The following is a 25,392-nucleotide window of genomic DNA, read 5'->3' as shown; positions in this document are numbered from 1 at the left end:
TAGGAGTCTGCTAGAGCCAGTGTAAGGCTCTGAAGAAATGAGGATATGTGTTTACTGAAATATCAACATGATGGCAAGGTGTGTTTGGAAGAGTGTACAATAACAGCGGTGTGTACTAGCTCCAGCATTCTCTCTTTAAATGACCTAGATTTCTTGCTCTCTCTCTCTCTTTTTTTTAAATCCAATGTGTTAATTTATGTCGCGCACATGCTTCTCACATGCTGCTTCGAGGACTGGTTCATATCTCATGGGTTGTTTAAAAGATGAACGCACCATAAGGTGAAAGGACGTGTGTACTGACAGGAGAGAGGAAGACGGAATTAACTGGAATGAACTGAATGTGATTGTGAAGTGTCAGTGTCAATGTGTGTGTGTGTATGTGTGTGTGTGTGTGTGTGTGTGTGTGTGTGTGTGTGTTGTGTGTGTGTGTGTGTGTGTGTGTGTGTGTGTGTGTGTGTGTGTGTGTGTATGTGTGTGTGTGTGTGTGTATGTGTGTGTGTGTGTGTGTGTGTGTGTGTGTGTGTGTGTGTGTGTGTGTGTTTGTGTGTGTGTGTGTGTGTATGTGTGTGTGTGTGTGTGTGTGTGTGTGTGTGTGTGTGTGTGTGTGTGTGTGTGTGTGTGTGTGTGTGTGTGTGTGTGTGTGTGTGTGTGTGTGTGTGTGTGTGTGTGTGTGTGTGTGTGTGTGTGTGTGTGTGTGTGTGTGTGTGTGTGTGTGTGTGTGTTTGTGTGTTTGTGTGTGTGTGTATGTGGGTGTGGAGGGTGTGTTGGTTCAAGATCTCATGTGTTCCACACTGCTGAAATCATGACTGATATCATTCTAAAACAATGATGCTCACATTGATGCTTCAGAAACGCATTGCAAACAAGTCCTTCCAAACTTTCAGTGCCCTCTTGCTGGCCTGTAACCCGATGCACTTTCCTCTGAGAGTAAAGAACAATAATAGCATTTGGCAGCGTGTGCGGGGCCCTTTCCACTCTGAGTTAGTCTCCAAAGGGAGGGAGAGCTGAAGTGGGTTGATCAGAAGGGTGCCCCTGGCAAAGACTGCATGACCCAGTTACTAAACATGGCCAACCCAAGACTGCACAGAGGAAGGACAGGAAGACCACACAAGAGCACAGGTGTACCCAGACCAATGAAAATGACTTATTACCGCGGAATAGTCGGCAAATTGAGAGTGTCCTAGAGAGAGCTTAAATAACTTGAAAAGGCTACTGCTAGACTGTTTCATCTGCTCAGCGTATGAAACGGGGATGAAAAGGAAATTATGCCAGAGATCTCACAGATGGTTTACACTTGTGCATGCTGAGGACCTGTGGGTTTAGAATAAAGGCAACAACCTTGAAGATTTGCATTTGGCTTTAATAATTCTGATTTGAAGATAGAATGACGAGCCAGCTCCTTCAGAGTCTCTAAGGTCATTCAGAGTCTCTCTCTGAAGAGTCTCTCTCAGAGACTCTCTCTTCTAGGTCTATCATCTAGAGAATAAGACTTGATTCTAAGTCTAATAAGTCTCGTAGAGTTTAGATCAAGTAGGAGGTTCCCATTTGGTCACTTCATGCTGTACTGTGTGTTTCCTCACTCGGATTGTTTTGCTCAAATGGGGAGGGGCAAGAATTTGCTCATGCTCTGTTTGCAGTGAGGAGTCTGTGTTGTGGCTGGTGAATGCAGTTATTAAACAGACCTCACCAGCATGTTATGCAGAATGCCTCCTGCCAGGACATGTGATATATACATGGTGTGTTCCAGAAGATTTGGCATATCATCATACCTCTACTGTACTGATTAGCAGCATCCTACACATTTAAATTAAAGGTTCAACCTCTCCCAGAATCAGCTGCAAGTGATAAAAATATCCTATGGGAAGCAGAAGATACATCAGTCACTCCTTACATGTGCATTGGAACCAGGCCAGATGTACGTCTGTTCAGCACAGAGTACTCTCACGGTTGTTCACAGAGACGAGTACGTGGGTATGACATTCAAAAGCAATGCCTGATGCTTCCTTTGTTTAGCTACAATAACAGTGCACTCCAAATCTCTTGGCGTGTGCTGTAGATGACGTATGTGGCCCCAGCTGCTGCAGACACACAGTCTTTATTAGAACAAGGGTGCATCCCTTCAAAAGACTCACAGTGAGCAGACAGCACACCAATTCTCAAACCAGGAAAGGCTGGCAGCGTTCTGTACAATGAGAAACAGGAAAGGGTTGTTAATTAATTTATAAAAATCATCTGTGTTTACATAGCTTTGGAGTGGGAAGTTAGAGATAGGGATAGAGATAGATAGATAGAGAGAGAGAGAGAGAGAGAGAGAGAGAGAGAGAGAGAGAGAGAGAGAGAGAGAGAGAGAGAGAGAGAGAGAGAGAGAGAGAGAGAGAGAGAGAGAGAGAAAGCACCAACTTTATAACTAAACTGTGACGCCGGGAGCGTAGCGAAGGATGAGACACAGAACCTCCGAATTCAGCAGACGTCACGTTTAATGTGATACAAATATTGCGCAATACAGCGCACGTTTAACCTAAACAGACACGGCAACGTGTAAACATTAGACAACAACGAGCACAAGACACTGCGCGAACGCACATTAAATAGACAGACCACATCAACCCCACGTGATGACGAGACGAGCCACAGGTGAGACGGATAATGACAAGACGCACCCGCACCCACGGAGCTACACTGACGCAGACGAGTAGACACAGACAACGTTAACACACGCCCAAAAGGAAGGGTTCGGGGACCGTAGCGTGACAGACGCCCCCACCAAGGGCACTACCCGTCCCGGGGTGCCAACAGGACCGAGTGCCCCGAACCCACGTCCGAATCCGACGGATCCGAAGCGCCCAGTCCTGCGTCTGGGAGATGACCGCCCTCGGTGGAGAATCCGCCACGAACAGCCTAGAACACCCTCCCTGGGAAGACCGGGGAAAACACGTTAGACACATTTAACGGGACATTTACAAACACACAAACAGGAACATTAACACACAGAGGCACGAAAGGGAAAAGGAGATTAGGCAGACATACGGGAATACATACGAAAACAGGAACGGACACACATGACAGTGGCGCCAGGCTGCGCGCCAGGAGGAGAGCGATCAGGGGAGAGAGACCGGGAGCTGCTGGGGCTGCAGGCGCTGCGGTGGGCAGTCCTCCTCCTGCCCTCGCTGCAAACCCTCCACCGGGCGCAGCGCGGCTGGCGGACGTGCCAGGTGCAGCGCGGCTGGCGGACGCGTCAGGTGCAGCGCGGCTGGCGGACGCGTCAGGTGCAGCGCGGCTGGTCCCGCCCCTCGGTGGGCCGTACGGGAATCCTTCTTCACCCGGGGATCTCCCTCCGGACCTGGCAGTGGGAGGGGCCTCCTCTGCTTCCATATCTTCCTCACTGCCACGGCTCCAGCTCATGGGCTGCCCCGAGCTGCCACCCCGGGAACAGTCCATGTCGCTGGCTGGGGAGCGCTCAGGAGACGAGCCCGCCTCTGGAAACCTCCTCCTCTTCACCGTCCCGGCGGACAGTTCCGAGGGGGGAGGGCTCTCCTCTTCCTCCTCGGTATAGGAGCCCTCTTCCTCAGGGTATGCGGAGCACTCCGACGGAGGGTACTCCTCCTCGTCATACTCCTCTCCGCCTTCCTCCACGGTGGTAGAGGGACCTACGGGCGGAGGGATGTAGCCCTCCTCCTCGGTGTAGGACCCCTCCTCCTCACCGTAGTCTATGGTGGGATCGGAATACACTGATGGAGGGTAGTCCTCCTCCTCCCCGCCGTAGTATTCGGTTGGGGCGGAGCACACGGAGTGGGGATAGTCCACCTCCTCTTCTCCCTCGCCATAATCTATGGTGGGTGCGGAGCATATAGAGGGTGAACTGTCCTCTTCCTCTTCTTCCTCGTCCGGAGAGTCTGCCCCCTCGAACTCGCTCTCGGGGGTCTTCTCCGTGGAGCAGAGCTCGAGGGAGCCTACCCGCAGAGGTGAGAGGTCCTTGGAGGGAGAGGGGTGACGCTCCTTCCAAAACCGCACCGCGGTCTCGCGGAAATAGTCCGCCAACTCCTCAGTCCTGGCTTCCCGAGCCCGAAGCAGCATAACCGCACATAACGGATCCTGCTGCATCGCTTCGAGGGTGACGGGGGCTCCGCGGTGCTGTGCAGGGGAAGAGGCGTGGTGGTGCTTGCTGGGCCTCCTCCCCTTCTTAGGTCGGGTGGTGTAGTGATATCGGGTGGTGATACAAATATTACGCAATACAGCGCACGTTTAACCTAAACAGACACGGCAACGTGTAGACATTAGACAACGACGAGCACAAGACACTGCGCGAACGCACATTAAATAGACAGACCACATCAACCCCACGTGATGGCGAGACGAGCCACAGGTGAGACGGATAATGACAAGACGCACCCGCACCCACGGAGCTACACTGACGCAGACGAGTAGACACAGACAACGTTAACACACGCCCAAAAGGAAGGGTTCAGGGACCGTAGCGTGACATAAACAATATTAGGATCACATTAACTTTAATTGCAAATTCGTAGTTTGGGGTTGTACTTTGTTTAGAGTTGCTGAATTATGAAATCATTTTTGGATAATTGTTTCTGGATGAGTTGAAGACTGAAAGGTGAACCTAACCCTGATGGAGAGGTAAAGGTGTGAATTACAGTCCCAGGTCTGATTAAATCCCATAATAAGAACATTTTAATTAAAATACAGAGAGCATATGTAATTACCCAACAGCTAATAATGCAATATGGATTGTTTATTAACAATTGTGTAGCAATGATAAACATCAGCGTTTGCAGGTTTTGAGCGTGTCCCTGTATGAAAGAGAAGGAAGAGAGTTGCTGGGAGATGATGGTTTTAAAGGGTTGTTTCAAGGTCCTACCATCAGTCATGAAGATGAAAGTGCTCCATTCAGGTCAACTCCATAGATCTACCTGGCAAATTAATTTCCAGTTTGATTAATCCACTGCAAAAAGGTGGTAGGCACCTCCTGGCTGGGGTTAAAATGAACTGTATAGTGGGGTGTTTGATTTACACTACAGAGTATTTATTGTCCAGATGAGAAATAAGCTCTGTCCATTTGCCGAGGCATTATTGTTTCTCTCATCCTGCTGGAGTACGGGGAAGAGAGGGAGAGGGAGAGGGGTTTGATTTGGAGACTTCTGTGTGGATGTTGGAGGAGATTGTGCAGGGTCTCCGCTTTGATTCACAGTTTCTTGTTTCTTGTATCATAATTACCAGGCCTGCAGCCTCTAGGAAATGAAGTAATGTAATGTATTCATGTAATCATGTAGTTATGTAGTCATGTAGTCATGTAGTCATGTAATCATGCAATCATGTAGTCATGTAGTTATGTAGACATTTAGTCATGTAATCATGTAGACATGTAGTCATATAGTCATGTAGTAATGTAGACATGAAGTCATGTAATCATATAGTCATGTAATCATGTAGTCATGTAATAATTAAGTCATATAGTCATGTAATCATGTAATCATAGTCATGTAGTCAAGTAGTAATATAGTCATGTAGTCATGTAGTCATATAGTCATGCAATTATGTAATCATATAGTCATGTAATCATGTAGTCATATAGTCATATAGTCATGTAATCATGTAATCATATAGTCATGTAGTCAAGTAGTAATATAGTCATGTAATCATGTAATCATATAGTCATGTAGTCAAGTAGTAATATAGTCATGTAATCATGTAATCATATAGTCATGTAGTCAAGTAGTAATATAGTCATGTAATCATGTAGTCATATAGTCATGCAATTATGTAATCATATAGTCATATAGTCATGTATACATGTAGTCATATAGTCATATATTCATGTAGTCATATAGTCATGTATTCATGTAGTCATGTAGTCATATAGTCATGTAGTCAAGTAATCATGTAGTCATATAGTCATGTATTCATGTAGTCATATAGTCACGTAGTCAAGTAATCATGTAGTCATATAGTCATGTATTCATGTAGTCATATAGTCATGTAGTCATGTAGTCATGTAATCATGTATTCATGTAGTCATATAGTCATGTAGTCAAGTAATCATGTAGTCATATAGTCATGTATTCATGTAGTCATATAGTAATGTATTCATGTAGTCATATAGTCATGTAGTCATGTAATCATGTAGTCATATAGTCATGTATACATGTAGTCATATAGTCATGTAGTCATATATTCATGTAGTCATATAGTCATGTATTCATGTAGTCATGTATTCATATAGTCATGTAGTCAAGTAATCATGTAGTCAGATAGTTATGTATTCATGTAGTCATATAGTCATGTAGTCAAGTAATCATGTAGTCATATAGTTATGTATTCATGTAGTCATATAGTCATATATTCATGTAGTCATATAGTCATGTATTCATGTTGTCATATAGTCATGTAGTCAAGTAATCATGTAGTCATATAGTTATGTATTCATGTAGTCATATAGTCATGTAGTCAAGTAATCATGTAGTCATATAGTCATGTAGTCATATATTCATGTAGTCATATAGTCATGTATTCATGTTGTCATATAGTCATGTAGTCAAGTAATCATGTAGTCATATAGTTATGTATTCATGTAGTCATATAGTCATGTAGTCAAGTAATCATGTTGTCATACAGTCATGTATTCATATAGTCATGTAGTCATGTAATCATGTAGTCATATAGTCATGTATACATGTAGTCATATAGTCATATATTCATGTAGTCATATAGTCATGTATTCATGTTGTCATATAGTCATGTAGTCAAGTAATCATGTAGTCATATAGTTATGTATTCATGTAGTCATATAGTCATGTAGTCAAGTAATCATGTTGTCATACAGTCATGTATTCATGTAGTCATGTAGTCATATAGTCATGTAGTCAAGTAATCATGTAGTCATATAGTCATGTATTCATGTAGTCATATAGTCACGTAGTCAAGTAATCATGTAGTCATATAGTCATGTAGTCATGTAATCGTGTATTCATGTAGTCATATAGTCATGTATTCAAGTAATCATGTAGTCATATAGTCATGTATTCATGTAATCATGTAGTCATATAGTCATGTATTCATGTAGTCATATAGTCATGTATTCAAGTAATCATGTAGTCATATAGTCATGTATTCATGTAATCATGTAGTCATATAGTCATGTATTCATGTAGTCATATAGTCATGTAGATATGTAGTCATGTTGTCATGGTCCCCATTAACCAGAGCACTTCCCAGGTTACATTAGAAAAGTTGGTAAATATGAATGCATATATTCATTTAAAACACTGACACAAATACAAAGACAGAAATAATTGGAATTTCACATTTCATATCATGACATGATGGATACACACAGTTGTCTTTTAGATATGTTCAGACTAGATCTTAAGAATCAAAAATTATTATAGGTAGCCTACTTGGCATTGTGGTGGTTGTATACTACTGTAAACTGAAGAGCACATCAGAACATACATGCAGCTGTTATACATGTAACTATTACAGCTGTTTTACATACATTACAGCTGTTTTACATACATGCAGTGTAAAGCGACTTTTGCGTCATATTTAGGAGGCGGACACATTGACTGAGAGGAAGATTGTAGAGGAAGATACTTTATGGGAGCTTTATGAGCATATTTTATTTGGGTTTACATGAATCAACATTAATCTTAACGTAAGACAGATGAACAACACATGAACGACGAGGCATACATCGAACTTGGACACACAACTAGACAATACCATGTAACCTTAAACAACCAAGACCATGCAAACTGAATAAATACTATAACCCAACTAGCTAACAAATATTACCTAACTAGAAGACAACATTTAATAGAACCCTTACATCAAGCTACTACACTAGACAAAGGACCATACAGATTATGAAACCATTTAAGGCGTAATACATGAAACCACAAACACTTATGGTAAATGTAGTCAACGACCAAACACAACACACATGTATCCACACTCGAAATACCAAACATATGATATATCACAGCATTCCCAAACACATATAGCATAAATGTTGAAATAACCAATGGCTCAGAAAACTCTGTATTTAAATGAACCCCGAGTGTAAACTCTCAACTACAGCTATATATAAACATACTTAACTAAGAACATGAACATGAAACTTAACTAACAATAAACATGAAAAAGTTGGGGAGGTAACGCCTACGGGCGTGGTCAAGAAACACGGGGAAAAGACAGACGTAGGCATGCTGAACAGGCAGGGTCGGGACCAGGCGTGACACACAGCTGTTACATCTGTTTTACATACATGCATCTGTTTTACATACATTACAGCTGTTTTACATACATGCAGCTGTTACAGCTGTTGTCAGGTGTTTAATTAAATGAGGCTGTTCATGTCTCTAGTGTGCCTTCCAACAAAACACACAAACAGGCAATTATCTACCTCACTTTGATTAGATCTGTTTGGAAAGATCTAATATTCAGATATGGGGCAGATACTGTCATGTATTGCGACATGAAGGCTCTCCGTGGTGTAATCCTATAGTAGTCAGAACAGCTTTAAATGTTGCTATAGACATTAATCCACAGGAAATACCTTGTGGCTGTCCGAGCAAAATCCCTCTTATTTTGTCAGACATGAACTCATTGTAGACACCGCAGTGCTGGTTATGAACTAGCCCCATTTAGTGGGTTAATAAGGGACCTTGGACTCTTCCATATTTAGAGCGACCAATTGAAAGTGCTTTTAAAGCCCATAGTAGCTCCCTGTCCCAGTGCTCATCTCCCAGTTGGCCATGATAGGCAGTTTTATAACTGCATGTCCTGAATACGGAGATGGTTTTAATAAATCTGTACATGGTTTTTCTTTGATACTACTCACGTTTGCACTGTTCAAACTACATGAAAAATAAATAAATAATATGTCCGCTGTTGAATAAAATTGTATGGATGGGCAATTCTGTCGTGCTGCATGAGTTGTCAGAAAATGGTTCATATAAATGGTGTGTGTGTGTGTGTGTGTGTGTGTGTGTGTGTGTGTGTGTGTGTGTGTGTGTGTGTGTGTGTGTGTGTGTGTGTGTGTGTGTGTGTGTGCGTGCGTGTGTGTGTGTCTGTGTAGAGTCTGTAGAAGTGGGCTATATTATCTGCAAGTCTTATCAACCTCAGTGTAACAATAATTGTGGTGTGGTCTAAAGGGCTTTTAATTAAGAGCTGTGTGTCTCTCTGAGTGCCTGTACCTTTGAAAGAAGACAGGCTGGGACCTCTCTGCTGAAAGACGACTGGCTGGGACCTCTCTACTGAAAGAAGACAGGCTGGGACGTCTCTGCTGAAAAGAGACAGGCTGGGACCTCTCTACTGAAAGAAGACAGGCTGGGACGTTTCTGCTGAAAGAAGACAAGCTGGGATGTCTCTACTGAAAGAAGACAGGCTGGGACGTTTCTACTGAAAGAAGACAGGCTGGGACCTCTCTACTGAAAGAAGATAAGCTGGGACCTCTCTGCTGAAAGAAGACAAGCTGGGATGTCTCTACTGAAAGAAGACAGGCTGGGACCTCTCTGTTGAAAGAAGACAGGCTGGGACCTCTCTGTTGAAAGAAGATAAGCTGGGACCTCTCTGCTGAAAGAAGACAAGCTGGGATGTCTCTACTGAAAGAAGACAGGCTGGGACCTCTCTGTTGAAAGAAGACAGGCTGGGACCTCTCTACTGAAAGAAGATAAGCTGGGACCTCTCTGCTGAAAGAAGACAAGCTGGGATGTCTCTACTGAAAGAAGACAGGCTGGGACCTCTCTGTTGAAAGGAGACAGGCTGGGACGTCTCTGTTGCTTTCCTCATGCAAATCAAATCAATGGGGACAACAGCTGATTATAAACAGCATCAAAGTCTTTCCTACAAATTATTCATAATTATTTCCAATTATTCACCTCCAAGTTAATCAGAATTTGTGGTGGCATACCTTCAAAAGAGATCCTTTCTTCCCTCACAGAAAACAAAATCACACATTCTCTCTCTACTTCTGTCCTTTAATCTGTCTGTTCCTGAATATATATATGTGTGTGTGTGTGTGTGTGTGTGTGTGTGTGTGTGTGTGTGTGTGTGTGTGTGTGTGTGTGTGTGTGTGTGTGTGTTTAGGACCTGGGTTCGCCCAAGGGCATGGAGCCCCAGAACTTTTGCAAGGACAAACTGCACTCCTAGAAAGAACAGGATTCAATTACGCAGCATCTCCAGAGTATTAATGACATCCACTCCAACCTGCAGCTGCTTACAAAGCTGTTTACACATGCAGGCTCCTCTTTTCTCTATTCTTTTGTATGCATGTGTATGTGTATGTGTGTGTGTGTGTGTGTGTGTGTGTGTGTGTGTGTGTGTGTGTGTGTGTGTGTGTGTGTGTGTGTGTGTGTGTGTGTGTGTGTGTGTGTGTGTGGATGGATAGTTATAATGTCAGGAATTAAAGAAAGAATAAAACAGCGGAGAGGAGACGGTTCCACAGAAGTGTTTGTTACTTTACACCGGAACAAAATGTTCAACATGATGATGTAAAGAGTGTGCTGAACCTAAATGGTGACTTAATGTCCCATTTAGCACCTCTTGAAATGCATTAGTCAAACTCTCATTTTGGAAACATAACTGCTGTGTTTCAGTGTCACATGCATGATGACGTGTTTCAGTGTCACATGCATGACGACATGTGTTTCAGTGTCACATGCATGATGACGTGTCTCAGTGTCACATGCATGACGACATGTGTTTCAGTGTCACATGCATGACGACATGTGTTTCAGTGTCACATGCATGACGACGTGTTTCAGTGTCACATGCATGACGACATGTGTTTCAGTGTCACATGCATGACGACATGTGTTTCAGTGTCACATGCATGACGACGTGTTTCAGTGTCACATGCATGATGATGTGTTTCAGTGTCACATGCATGACGACATGTGTTTCAGTGTCACATGCATGATGACGTGTCTCAGTGTCACATGCATGACGACATGTGTTTCAGTGTCACATGCATGACGACATGTGTCAGTGTCACATGCATGATGATGTGTTTCAGTGTCACATGCATGACGACGTGTGTTTCGGTGTCACATGCATGACGACATGTGTTTCAGTGTCACATGCATGACGACGTGTTTCAGTGTCACATGCATGACGACGTGTGTTTCAGTGTCACATGCATGACGACATGTGCTTCAGTGTCACATGCATGACGACGTGTTTCAGTGTCACATGCATGATGATGTGTTTCAATGTCACATGCATGACATGTGTTTCAGTGTCACATGCAGGACGACGTGTTTCAGTGTCACATGCATGACGACATGTGTTTCAGTGTCACATGCATGACGACATGTGTTTCAGTGTCACATGCATGACGACGTGTTTCAATGTAACATGCATGATGACGTGTTACAGTGCCTTCTGATTTGGACTCATGCATGATGTCATGTCGACACACTGACTATGTCACGTAACAGTGATTTTTACATTTTTCACAATTATATAAGACAATGTAAAGGGACACTTTATAAACATCTGATAAGGGCACAAATTATTTGATAAATAATATATAATGAAACACTTTAGTTATGGTGTATACAATGTGTAGTTATAACCAAAGACATGTGTGTCTTATATTTAAGAGAAAATACATTTGGCATCAAGTTCCACTTTCCATACTGAGACTTCCATATAGGCCAGAAACATGCACTACATTCAAAATAGTAGACTCATTCTCTCACAGCTAAGTGGCGCAATAATTGTCAACAACAGGATGAAACATTCAGTGTCAATCTGTTTTCTGCCTCACTCTATTCATCTTTTTTCTTTTCTCCTGTTAACAAAAGCACATATTCTGATGTTTTTGTGATTATACTGGTTACTGGGGTAATACAAGAGATGCTCTGATTTATCCTGTGTTGCCCCCTGGAGGACTGGGGTTCGCTACCTCCACAGAGACACAGGAGCATGTGTGGAGGACTGGGGTTCGCTACCTCCACAGAGACACAGGAGCATGTGTTGAGAATGCATAACCTGCGTGTAGTTATGTGAGTTTGCATACCTGCAATCTTCCTGGATGTGCTCCCAAATAAACTGCTTGGCAAGTGCATCAGTGTGAGCAACAGAACAGTAAAGGAGAGTCATAAACCGACTCTCTCAAGGGAACCTCACATTAAAGTCCAGTCATGTCAAAGAGGCGTCTGCTTGCTTCTTAACGTTGCCCGGGTAAGATATCACTCCACTCTACCAGAGCACTCGTCCTTGAAGTTGTGGAATTAAAGCTTGCTTGAAGGAGAACAAATGACACCTGCCTCATTTCAATGTTTACTATGATAATGGAAGGATTAAAGAATGTGGCCAAGGTGGCAGGGTTCACTTACTGGATCTTACAAGCATGGAGACAGACATGCTAGGACAACCCCTTAACATACAAGATACAAGAATCACTATATCACATTTTGGCAAATGATCTTAACCAGAGCAATTACAATTTCAATCATGTTACACTTATAGTAGATAAATGTTGTGAATGTAGATTTGCCCAAACACTCTTATTGGTGCTGAGTGATGAATTTACCCAGAGAGTTTGTTTATTTCCTCATGCAAATACAACACATCAATTCTTATGTTGCTGATATTTAGGGAAAGCTGAGGGAAAGGACCACAAAGCCACAGTGTCCTGGTGTGGAGGTGTAATCACCCAGGACACATTTCCTCTGGGCATTTGGACCTTTTAATCAGCAACAGCACTGGAAGTAAACAGAGCACTGTTACTTTAATCTGGTATGACTTAATTAATATGAGTTACAAAGGTCTTGTCTTCTCTATTAACTGAGGTTACATCTACCTCATGATGTTTAAACTCCACACAGATTACAGGATCGAGCAAAATGCTTCTGCATTATTATTTTTACAGAACTTAATTATTTATGAGTTAATGTGCAGGATAATGTTAATATATACAATTTGGCCTATTGTAATAGAAATTTATTATCAGTTATCTTCTAAGGGAAAATGTGAAATTTGTTTGAAATTGTCCTCTGGTCCCAGACACTGTTGGTAGTAAGTCATGTCTGAAGAGTGGCCTTTCTGTTATTCTCAAAAGATTGGATATCGCAAAAGTGTATCAAGGTAAATTCTCTGCTTTAGACCATCACTGAGCTGTCCATGAAAAATGTATTGCACACCATAGCTTCAAGGACTTCAACAATCATATTACAGCAGTATAATAAGGTTATTCATTCTCCAGGAGCCTTGCAGTCAGAAGAGGATTGTATGGTTTTTTAATTAGGACAAGCAGCTGGGAATGACTTAGGAGTGATCAGGAATAACTCAGACCAAAGAACGGCTGATTCCTGGCAGGAGAGAAGTCCTTCCCACTCAGCACAGGCCATTCTCTCCCTCCACTAAATGGTTTATGTTGTGAACGCCTTCACACTTTTCTTCTGAATCTGTTGATGAGAATTAGCTTCACACAGTTAAGCACATGTTTTTACTAATAAACATCAGCGTCATATCAAACCATCTCATGTCTCTCACTCTCAAAAGAAATGTATCATTTGAAATCCAAACATACAATATTAACCGGTGTGTGTGTGATTGGTTGTCTGTGAATTGTACCTGTGTTAAATTATAAAGCGCCTTGGGAATTTGGAAAGGCGCTATATATACATTCATTCATTCATTCATTCATTCATAAACGTATTTGTTTCGTCACAAAGTGTATTGTTTACCTCCCCTGAGAAACCTGCACGCGTTGGCAGCTTCACTACCTTGAAGGAGACCTCTACACTTTCCCTGTGTTTATTAAAAGCTTGTCATTGATCTGTTTTGTCACGAGAGCTCAGGTAGGGGTAAGGGCTCCGTTTTTCAGGACAACGGACAGCTCCCGCTCCAAACGCGCCAGGGTCAGACTTTACACTTCACGCAGGCATAACCACATTCCGGCATTTTGTTTTGTTCCTCTTTTTCTGTTTCTTCTTGCTCTCTCTCTCTCTCTCTCTCTCTCTCTCTCTCACACACACACACACACACACACACACACACACACACACACACACACACACACACACACACACAGACATTTCAGATGGAAGTTAAACATCCGAATCCATCTCATAATTCAGAGTCCAATCTCCGTACGAAGAATTTGTGTCTCTGTTGATGAACTAATTAACTCGTATGAGATTCTGTGGCGTAGACCACCTACACGAACATACAAATCTACAATCACTGTATATATATATAGGCTATATATATATATTTAACGCAACTGACGTTTTGTCTTGAGCTGTTTGCTTTTTGACCACGTATTTATAATCAGAGCAAATAATGTTCTTAGCGTTTGACTTGAATATTAATTCGAGCATCATGTCAATATCAACGTTACTTATAAAATCGGTCATCGTTTCTTGTTTGAAGTTTTTTTTATTCACAAATGGGCGTGTCTGAACGACGGTGTCTAAACTGAGCTTCGGTGACGCGCGTCTGGAGTCTGTTTATGTCTGTACGGGTTCCGATTGGGCGAAACGTGGACGTGTCGCGCGTCTGCGCCCCGTGGGCGGGAATAAGCAAGTTTATAAACCACAGAGCGCGCGCCACGGGCGGGAAGAACAAGATTGAGAAAGTGAAGGCACGAGAGAGGGGAGCGAGCGCGCGAGGCAACAGCAGCAGCCGTGGCTGACTGTAGCTCGCGGGGGCGGCGCGGCTTCCCCTGCCCCTCAACCCCGGCAGCTGCATGGACGACCACCTCGGTCTCCTTCACTCTCCTCCGCCTTCCTCCACCAAACATCGGGGCGACAATCTTGTCAACCACGGCTTCACCGAGACCGAGCAGGACACCATGACAATTGTTGCATGCGAGAACATGCTGGAGGAGTCGGCGGCGCTGCCGGGTCACCATCCCCTGGACCGGTACGAGCCCGACCACGAGTGTTGCGAGAGAGTTGTCATCAACATATCGGGCTTACGTTTTGAAACACAGCTCAAAACCCTCTCGCAGTTCCCAGAGACTTTACTCGGGGACCCAAAGAAGAGAATGCGCTATTTTGACCCATTGAGAAACGAGTACTTTTTTGACCGGAACCGCCCCAGCTTCGATGCAATTCTGTATTACTACCAGTCAGGGGGGCGTATTCGGAGACCCGTCAACGTCCCTATTGATATATTCTCAGAGGAGATCCGCTTCTATGAACTCGGGGAGGAAGCGATGGAGAAATTCAGAGAGGATGAAGGATTCATTAAAGAAGAGGAGCGCCCTTTGCCCACAAATGAATTTCAGAGACAGGTGTGGCTGTTGTTCGAATATCCAGAGAGTTCGGGTCCGGCCAGAGGCATCGCCATTGTCTCTGTGTTGGTTATTTTAATTTCAATCGTCATTTTCTGTTTGGAAACATTACCGGAGTTCCGGGACGATAAGGACTCCACCACTATAGCGCCCGTTATAAACGGAACCGTCTCTTACTTCACCAGCCCGTTCTCCGACCCATTCTTTGTGGTGGAGACACTTTGTATCATTTGGTTTTCCTTCGAACTGTTGATTCGGTTCTTTGCGTGCCCGAGTAAAGCCACGTTCTCAAAAAACATAATGAACATTATTGACATCGTGGCAATCATACCGTACTTTATAACTCTCGGAACCGAGCTGGCGGAGAGACAAGGCAACGGGCAGCAGGCGATGTCCCTGGCCATTCTGCGCGTGATAAGACTAGTGCGGGTCTTTCGGATTTTCAAACTGTCTCGACACTCAAAGGGCCTCCAGATTTTGGGTCAGACTCTGAAGGCGAGTATGAGGGAGCTCGGGTTGCTCATATTCTTTCTCTTCATCGGGGTCATTTTGTTTTCGAGCGCGGTCTATTTCGCCGAAGCGGACGACCCAGACTCGGGCTTCAACAGCATCCCCGACGCGTTCTGGTGGGCTGTGGTAACCATGACGACGGTGGGATACGGAGACATGCATCCCGTCACCATCGGGGGTAAAATCGTCGGCTCCCTTTGTGCGATCGCCGGGGTGCTGACCATCGCCCTGCCAGTACCCGTTATAGTCTCCAATTTCAACTATTTTTACCACAGAGAGACTGAAGGCGAGGAGCAGGCGCAGTACCTGCACGTCGGCAGCTGCCAGCCTCTGTCCTCCACGGAGGAGCTGAAGAAGACGCGCAGCACGTCCTCACTCAGCAAGTCGGAGTACATGGTGATCGAGGAGGGTATAAACAGCGCGTTTAAGCAGCCGAACTTCCCAGCTCAGAGCAACCAGAACTGCGTAAACATCAAAAAGATGTTCACGGACGTTTAATCGTAGCATAGCCGGACAATGCACTTACTTGAGAAACACAGGTGTTCAAAAAAAAAAGCTAATAATCGTGCTGTGTCAGTACAAGTATGTGGGCAACGCCATAGGTCACTACATGTCATGAATGTGAGCCGCAGAGTTTAGACCTCCATTTGCGCTTGAGAGGAAACGAAAGCTTTTTAAAGCTAAAGACCCATACGTGTTATACTGTTGGTGTTCACCTAAGTTAAGCCATTTTACTGTGAGGACCGTAGGCCTATATGCTGTGTTATTTCCTGTCATTAGGGAACGTTGGTTCAAATATGCAAATGTAGCATATAATCACCGATAATGATTAAATTGCAAATAATCTTTGAACACAAGTCACTTATTAGTATTAAGGAGTATTGACTGTTATACTTGCTATTGTCTTTGGTGGTCTGTAATCTCCGAGACCAGAGAAAGAGGATGGGAGTATGTTATATTACCATAAATTTGGTTAAATAATGGACGTCCATTGTTTGATCGTGTAACTCGTCGGGTAAGATGTCAGCCAGTTGAACTGACATATTGTGTGTGTTGTGCGTTGCTGTCCAATTCTTGTCAGTATTTCAATCAATGAAATATGCGTCCTGCTGGCGTGAAAGCTTCATTCGTGTTATAGTCCTATCTCTAGAACGTCATGTGACTGCCTCTAAATTATTTTACATTAAATACAAATTTAAAGCCATTTGAACATAAATGTCACTAAAAGCGAGAGACAAAAGGGAGGGGAGCCGATCGGAGACAGACCGTGCGTTCGACTGGATGCTTCTCATCACGCCTGGAGTGATGCAGTCTCCATAGCGACGATAGTTTCCTCGGTAACTAACTATTGTTGCCATGGCATCCATTTCAGTTTCCACAGTAACCCTCCAGATGGCTTTGAAGTCTGGCCGAAGATTTGATACGTTAACCGATCTAGTGCACGAGTTCTTCCAGATGGGAGGCTGTACAATAGACCTGGACTGTTTCATCAAAACAACGCCAACACACCACAAATAACAAATGACTCTGGAATAGAACACATCTCCACATTCTGGGAGAAATCTGGCAATAAACGTTACTCTGTTTCCTGGCGTGTGAAGGAACAATATTTCTGATGTTCCATAAACAAACACACGTTTCAACATGGAGGACAGATCGCAGAATTGTGAATGGGTGTGGACCAGAGCACGTGTTGATGCACTGAACATTCACAAGGGGCTGCTCTATCCACGCGGATCTCAGATATGCCAGGTGGGTCCCGTCTCATGTTATTTACACAGAGCTTGCAACTCCCGCTCAAAATGGATCTACATGCGTGGTGTTTATATTACTCAACCTAATGCAAGTTGCCTGTAACCGGCATAAGGGATATAATTCAACTCATAATTGATAGAAATAAACTATTTGTTTATCCTTTTCAATTCAGATGTCGCATTAGGGAATTTGTTTTAGCCTTTAATCTAGTTACTGTTTACTAGGTTGATCTTTGTGTAATTTATGGACCTTTCTGATATCAAACATAACATCAAAGACTTCAGGCTAGGTGTTGTAAGTGAGCATGTGAGGTCACGAACTTGTGTGTGACAGTCCCATGGTGAACCGTAACCCCCACCCCAAACAACAACAACAGCAAAACTTTAGTTAAGATAGAGTGCTTCACTCATATAACACAATATTGTAATTAAAATTAAATAATAAAAAATAGATTTTTAATAGTATTAAAGTAATACAAATTTTAAGCAATGACCAATAACAAACATGTTAAATAAAAATGTGTTTTGCTGTAACAGCTTTATTTTCTTTGATATCTGCAGCCTGCTCCACCCCTAATCACCTTGAGTTGACATTGGCATGAAACTGCAACTGTCACGACTTGTTCACTGGGGCCACCCAGTGGCGTTTTTTGTTATAGCACCTTGCAGAACCCGTGATTTCAGGTTGTTTATGGTTCAAGGCGTTGTCCCGTAGGTGGGTGAAATAAGGCATGTCCCCTGTAAGGAGTGTTTAAGTCTATGCTGTGGTACCATAAACTGGTTTCCAGGTTCAGTGTTTAATGGGGATTTTAGCTGGGACTGGCATGCTCGTATGACTCACACTTTGGTCTGTTAAGGTGGTAATTAGGGGGGTCCGTGTAGCGAGGAAACCCCTCTTCACAATATCATTATCACCAATCATCCACCATCCATTAGCTAAGCCAGGAACGCAAAATCCTTACTGATGCCGGTGTGACTCACGTTGAGGACGCTGTGAGTGGACATGAGGGGAGGTTACTATTAGTTACGCTCACACACTCTTCCCTCCAAACACACTCTCACTTTCACACCTGCACCTTCACAAACACTCCCCTCACACTCTCACACTCTCACCTACACACACACTGTCATCTGTACACATGTTCACCTCCTCACACTACAAATGCAACAGACAGAGATTACATAAAAAAACTCTGGAATAAGCTTGTACAGTATTAGGTGTTACATCTCCTGTACAAAGTGATGGAGGGCATTACACATTACAAAAGCACTCCGCTCAGTGGCGTGTAGTGGTTGAGGATCTAGGCCGACCACAATGTGTTTCTTGGGGAACATCAGATGCTATTTCTGCATGACTGCTTCCTCTATGGTCTCTTACCCAGAAAGCACTGCAGTAGCGCGTTGACCCCTCCACAGCCAGTTCCCCAGTGCTCCTTAAAACAGCACTCGGCCCCAGGGGTACAGCCCCCCCCCCCCCCCTCCACTGCACATTACTCGCTGAATGACCCATTGGTCTCTTTTTGAAACAGGTCTTGTAAAGTCCCTGTTTTTCCAGGCCAGTGAAAATTACTTTGAGTAAATAGGTTTTACATTTGACCTCACTTGCTGTTGTTGGAAACACAGTTTATTTATTATTGAATATTAAATGTCTGGATATAAATAGGACTTGTAAGAAGGTGGAGGGCTGCTTCAGTGGTTATTATAAGGGGACATGTAACCCTTCAGTGGTTATTTTAAGGGGACATGTAACCCTTCAGTGGTTATTATAAGGGGACATGTAACCCTTCAGTGGTTATTATAAGGAGACGTGTAACACTTGAGTGGTTATTATAAGGGGACGTGTAACCCTTCAGTGGTTATTATAAGGGGACGTGTAACACTTCAGTGGTTATTATAAGGGGACGTGTAACCCTTCAGTGGTTATTATAAGGGGACATGTAACCCTTCAGTGGTTATTATAAGGGGACGTGTAACCCTTCAGTGGTTATTTTAAGGGGACATGTAACCCTTCAGTGGTTATTTTAAGGGGACATGTAACCCTTCAGTGGTTATTATAAGGGGACATGTAACCCTTCTGTGGTTATTATAAGGGGACATGTAACCCTTCAGTGGTTATTATAAGGGGACGTGTAACCCTTTAGTGGTTATTATAAGGGAATGTGTAACACTTCAGTGGTTATTATAAGGGGACATGTAACCCTTCAGTGGTTATTATAAGGGGACGTGTAACCCTTCTGTGGTTATTATAAGGGGACGTGTAACCCTTCTGTGGTTATTATAAGGGGACATGTAACCCTTCAGTGGTTATTATAAGGGGATGTGTAACCCTTCTGTGGTTATTATAAGGGGACGTGTAACCCTTCTGTGGTTATTATAAGGGGACGTGTAACCCTTCTGTGGTTATTATAAGGGGACGTGTAACCCTTCTGTGGTTATTATAAGGGGACATGTAACCCTTCTGTGGTTATTATAAGGGGTTGTGTAACCCTTCTGTGGTTATTATAAGGGGACATGTAACCCTTCTGTGGTTATTATAAGGGGACGTGTAACCCTTTAGTGGTTATTATAAGGGAATGTGTAACACTTCAGTGGTTATTATAAGGGGACGTGTAACCCTTCAGTGGTTATTATAAGGGGACGTGTAACCCTTCTGTGGTTATTATAAGGGGACGTGTAACCCTTTAGTGGTTATTATAAGGGAACGTGTAACACTTCAGTGGTTATTATAAGGGGACATGTAACCCTTTATTGGTTATTATAAGGGAACGTGTAACCCTTCAGTGGTTATTATAAGGGAGTGTGTAACCCTTTAGTGGTTATTATAAGGGCACGTGTAACCCTTTATTGGTTATTATAAGGGAACGTGTAACCCTTCAGTGGTTATTATAAGGGAGTGTGTAACCCTTTAGTGGTTATTATAAGGAGACGTGTAACACTTGAGTGGTTATTATAAGGGGACATGTAACCCTTCAGTGGTTATTATAAGGGAACGTGTAACCCTTCAGTGGTTATTATAAGGGGACATGTAACCCTTCAGTGGTTATTATAAGGGGACGTGTAACCCTTCTGTGGTTATTTTAAGGGGACGTGTAACACTTCAGTGGTTATTATAAGGGCACGTGTAACCCTTTATTCTCAAGTCAAAATGCTTGTCTATCAGATCCCATTATGATATCTTTTTAAGAAATTATATGACTAAGTAATGCACTACTCACATGGTTTTATAACCATTAATAAAGGTTTACTGAAGTAGATTTTTGTTAAGGTTCATTCGTCAAGTTAACTTATTGATTTCACTTTTTTATAGTCACGAGGAGCCGCTGGGGAAGGACAAACAAGCCAGATGAAGCCCAGCTGGCCAAACGGGCTGTTACCCCTCGCTACCACCACACCCCCTCACACTGCTCCACCTCAACCAGACTCCACCCTCCAGGCCTGACTCTGCCCTCTATGCCTGGCTCCGCCCTCCACACCTGACTCCACCCACAGCCCTGCCCCCTGTCTCCCCCGTCCCAGCTATGGGGCCTGAGTCCACGCGAGGCCTCTGCGGCTCTATGTGTGCTACGCCCCTGAAGGGCTCCGTCACACCCTCCTCTCTCTGTCCGACTACAAGCTGCACGGGGGTGGAGGAAAAGGCTGGACCTGCTACTTCCATCAGTTGTCATGCTGTCAGGATGTGATGTTGTCTTTGATGTAGCAGCATAAAACCAAGAGACATAAGAGGGTGTCTGAGTGTGTCTGAGTCTCAGTACTGATGATATAAATGTGACCTGGTCCCTGTGTGTCTGAGTCTTAGTTCTGATGATATAAATGTGACCTCGTCCCTGTGTGTCTGAGTCTCAGTACTGATGATATAAATGTGACCTGGTCCCTGTGTGTCTGAGTCTTAGTTCTGATGATATAAATGTGACCTCGTCCCTGTGTGTCTGAGTCTCAGTACTGATGATATGAATGTGACCTTGTCTCTGTGTGGGAGTCGCCATACTGCTGATGGTGCAGATCTCTTTAGTGGTGCACATCTCTAGTGAACTGACCACATTTTTCTCAGATATTTCCCAGGTAACAGGCACCTGCACCTCAAGAACTTAAAAAATCTTTGCTTTAGGACTTCAACAAATGGATGATTACAGCGGTTGCAGAGATTACAAAAAGGGGATTCTGGATGCAAAATCCAGACCTCTGAAAAAACGACTAAATTCATTCATTTAATTAAACTAAATTAAATGATCACTAAATTAATTTGAGCTGTAAGTGTCTTATATCTGGAGCCTAAACTTATACTAAGATTTGGTAAAGTTTACAAGAAATACTTGTACATTTTAAAATATGATTAACATTTTCTTTTATATGAAATGTTTTACGTCATTACCATGACACAATCTTCGGCATTTATATGACCACTAACTGTTTATGATTTTGACAGATTATTTCTCATTACCAAAGGCTTCTTATGAGTGCTGGTGGTTTTAAGGTCTTTGTGAAGACAAAATCGATATGTGATACATAAAACATGTGAGGCCATACCATGACAGGTAGCAGCAAGATTCACAGTGACCATCACAGCCAATCAAGACAATGTCTGTGAGGCATGTGTCAGTGTGTGATACATGTCAGTACCGACCACCAAACCTATAAACTATAAAGACAGAAAAATAAAAAGTTGTCCTCATGCATAATGTGATGCGGAGGACTAAGGTGACTTTTCTAAAGAGTCCTGGCTGTGTCTTTGTGAAGAGCCTTTGAGAGAAGATAGACTCAGCTGTGGTGACCCAGTTATAAAGTGGAATGCAGCTTGCTTGTTCTTTTAAAGAGATAAAAAAGCCAAGGTAGCCACAAGTGTACCTGCAGAATCACACACACACACACACACACACACACACACACACACACACACACACAAAACTGTAGCTCTCTCATGCACATGTACATCACTCATATATCACTGCATATATGTAATTTCAGTATATATTTTGTACTGTCCTGTCAGTCTTTTTTTTCCCCACTATTATTAATAGACAATAAATGTTTAAAATGACAAATAAACATCTTTATAACAGAGGTCAAATAAAACTACAGCCATGTTGCTTAGCCATTGGAAATTTCATCTCTCGTGCGGGTATTTCTCATGAACGTGCACAGAGGACGCGCCCCCTCAGTTGTCATGATATCTGCAGCCTTGTGCAGGCAGAAGCAGGTGGCCTAACTCCGCCCACTGCTGCTCCGCCCCCCCCCCCCCTGCTGCTCCACCCACAACTACACAGATATGTTCAAGCATCCCTGATTGGGCGTCGGATACCGAAGGGTAGTGCGTCACGCATCACAAGTGCACACTGGTGGATGAAAGGAAGTGACACATGTGGACTTTGTAATGACTCTGACCAACTTTACTTATTTGATTCCATGGCAACAAGACGTGGTACATATGGACACTCACCCAGTTCCTCAATGTTTGGGAGAAAGGAGCAACAAGGAGTGAACTCCCACCACGGGAACAGATGGTGTCTCTCTCTTTAAAGCGCTGAAGACGGCAGCAGACAGTGGGAAGGTGCCACCACGACAATACAACGGAGTCGAGACTTTTCATGAGGTTTTGGGGAGTCATGATATTTCTCAGCAGTGTGTTCTGCTACAGTAGGCTGGGTTGGGCTATTGTTTAAAAGACTTTTCACTCCAAATGTCAAGTGTTACCCTCCCAGCAACTCTGACCAGCAACCCAGCCTCTGTTCACACTACAATCTTTTCATTACGTTACATTAATTGCCAAATTATATAGTTCAAAAGAGGCAATCCATAATTTAGTGGATCTGTCCTTTTTACTTGTTTGTTGTGGGATTGGTCATTATTCACATTATTCAAACCAATTGAATAGGATAGACCGATTGGATGGGAAAGACTGATTGGGTGGGATTTAGCATAACGGAATTGAATAGACAGTTTCCTTTACCATAAAGAGGACTGGTTTTGCTGGATTTGCTGGTTTTACGATCAGCAGTCAGTGTGAGCAGCCCATATTCAATGTTTATGAAGCACGTGCAGTGTGCAATCCAGCCATAGAGGTTAAAAAAACAGATCAGCCTACTCCCAACAAACACTCTGTCTGGGTTGTGTTTTTAATCTCTTCCTACCACACACAACCACCCACACCTCCATCCGTCACACAACCACACCCCCACCATCTCCCTCTACCTGCAGTGTGTGTGGGGCAGTAGTATGGTGTGTGTACGTATGTGTGTACATGTGTGTGTGTGTGTGTGTGTGTGTGTGCGCGCACGTGGGTGTTTGTGTGTACGTGTGTGAGTGTTTGCATGGGTGTGTGTGTGTGTGTGTGTATGTGTGTGTGTGTGTGTGTGTGTGTGTGGCCCATGTCCATCTTGTCTATGCCAGCTAACAGCATGTGTGGTGAGACATCCAGGTGACTGCTGAGATGAAGTCTGCTGAGATGAGATCTGCTGGGTTGAGGTCTGCTGGGTTGAAGCTCAGGGATGGTGAACATTCTCGCGGGGTTTCCTCTTACCAGCAGCCCTGACTCAGACACTGTTATAACTCATTAATTGCTCCACTGCACACAGTGCCATGCTGAGTTTTCCACTGGCCTCTTCAGAAGGATTCACCTTACAGCTCTGCCTAATGGAGCCCATCTCAGAATACATCAAAGATGTGGCCGTCCTGTCAGGTGGCGAGGGGGCAGGGAGCAGATGCCCGCTCAGATGCCCGCTCAGATTCCCGCTCAGATGCCCGCTCAGACACCTGCAAGCTGGGCTCTTGGTGTTAAGGTGAATGTCAGAATCCGCTGTAAACACTTAGGATATTTTTATTGTTCAGGTCTTGCAGTCTAGACTCTTCACGTGATATCTGTGCTGCTGAGAGTGTAGTGTGCGCTAGTGCGGGGGAGGACACGTGTTCGTTGCGTGGGAAGACGCCCGGGTCACGGACTACAGGTCTGCTGCCGCGTGCCAAGCTGCTCAGGAAAAACATGGAGTGGGGCTAACCAGACTCGCAGTGAGAAACGCTCCCAGTCTGACCATGACAGATGTGTGGAAAGACAAACCAGGACAGCAGGGAGTTGTCCTCAAAGTCCTGTCACTCTGTACCTCTGTCCCTCACTCATGATTCCCACAGCTGCGGTGCAAAGAACTTCTAGTCCACATTACGCTCACAGCAGAAAACACACAAACAAATATGTACTTGCTTTTCATCCGCTTTGTTCATGAGTTCAGAAGAGTAGGCAGTGCAGAGTGAGATGAACCTGAACCTCTTCATTTGAGAGCAGCTTCGTAGACACCCATACGCCCACCTCACTCGCAGCAGTGCAGCTAATAGGGACGTTTATGGGGTTTTCCCTCACCAGGAGTGAGAAGGGGCTGAAGTCTCATTCAAAATTAATGTGTTGTCCATTCAGAGATTACATAGAGAATACCACACCATATAGCCTTAGCCCAGAGAAATACAGAGAGAGAGAGAGAGAGAGAGAGAGAGGGCGAAAGAAAGAGAGAGCAAAAGATACTTTCACACTGAGCTCTGGGATTGCTGGAGAATGCTGAGAATCTTTTAGTATTATTACTGTCTGGGATGCTGTATGTGTGAGTGTATCGGTGGGTGAATATTTTGGTATGGGGAGAGTGACAGCCCATCCAGGACTCACACACCAGTTCCACACCCTTTCTGTTATCCTGCTCACTATCACCAGATTACTGATCATTAATCACATCTATTTCTCCAACCCATTATCTTTAGCTAACCCGTTTAAAGGTCCAATCGCCTGAGTCCAGTGCTAGTCAGCACCTGTTCACACGGCTCCACTCAGCATCGCTTTCACTGTGTTGGTAATTAGAGACAGAATGGCTCCCTCACTCACGACCCCTTCAT

At 43.8% G+C, this 25,392-nt stretch overlaps 1 protein-coding gene across 1 annotated transcript; it reads left to right on the top strand.

The window, feature by feature from the left end:
- Window positions 1-14,503: 14,503 nt before the first annotated feature.
- LOC143525208 (potassium voltage-gated channel subfamily A member 3) lies at window positions 14,504-16,896 on the top strand. Its single transcript, XM_077018838.1, has one exon. The coding sequence runs from the start codon at window positions 14,714-14,716 to the stop codon at window positions 16,268-16,270; it is 1,557 nt and encodes a 518-aa protein (XP_076874953.1). The 5' UTR covers window positions 14,504-14,713; the 3' UTR covers window positions 16,271-16,896.
- The last annotated feature ends 8,496 nt before the right edge of the window (window positions 16,897-25,392 follow it).

Source organism: Brachyhypopomus gauderio, chromosome 10, assembly GCF_052324685.1.
Source record: "Brachyhypopomus gauderio isolate BG-103 chromosome 10, BGAUD_0.2, whole genome shotgun sequence".
NCBI lineage: Eukaryota > Metazoa > Chordata > Actinopteri > Gymnotiformes > Hypopomidae > Brachyhypopomus > Brachyhypopomus gauderio.
This window is presented reverse-complemented; position numbering and strand designations above follow the sequence as displayed.

Coding starts and splice junctions, on each gene's coding strand:
- LOC143525208 (XM_077018838.1), top strand. CDS start 14,714: ATGGACGACCACCTCGGTCTCCTTCACTCTCCTCCGCCTTCCTCCACC.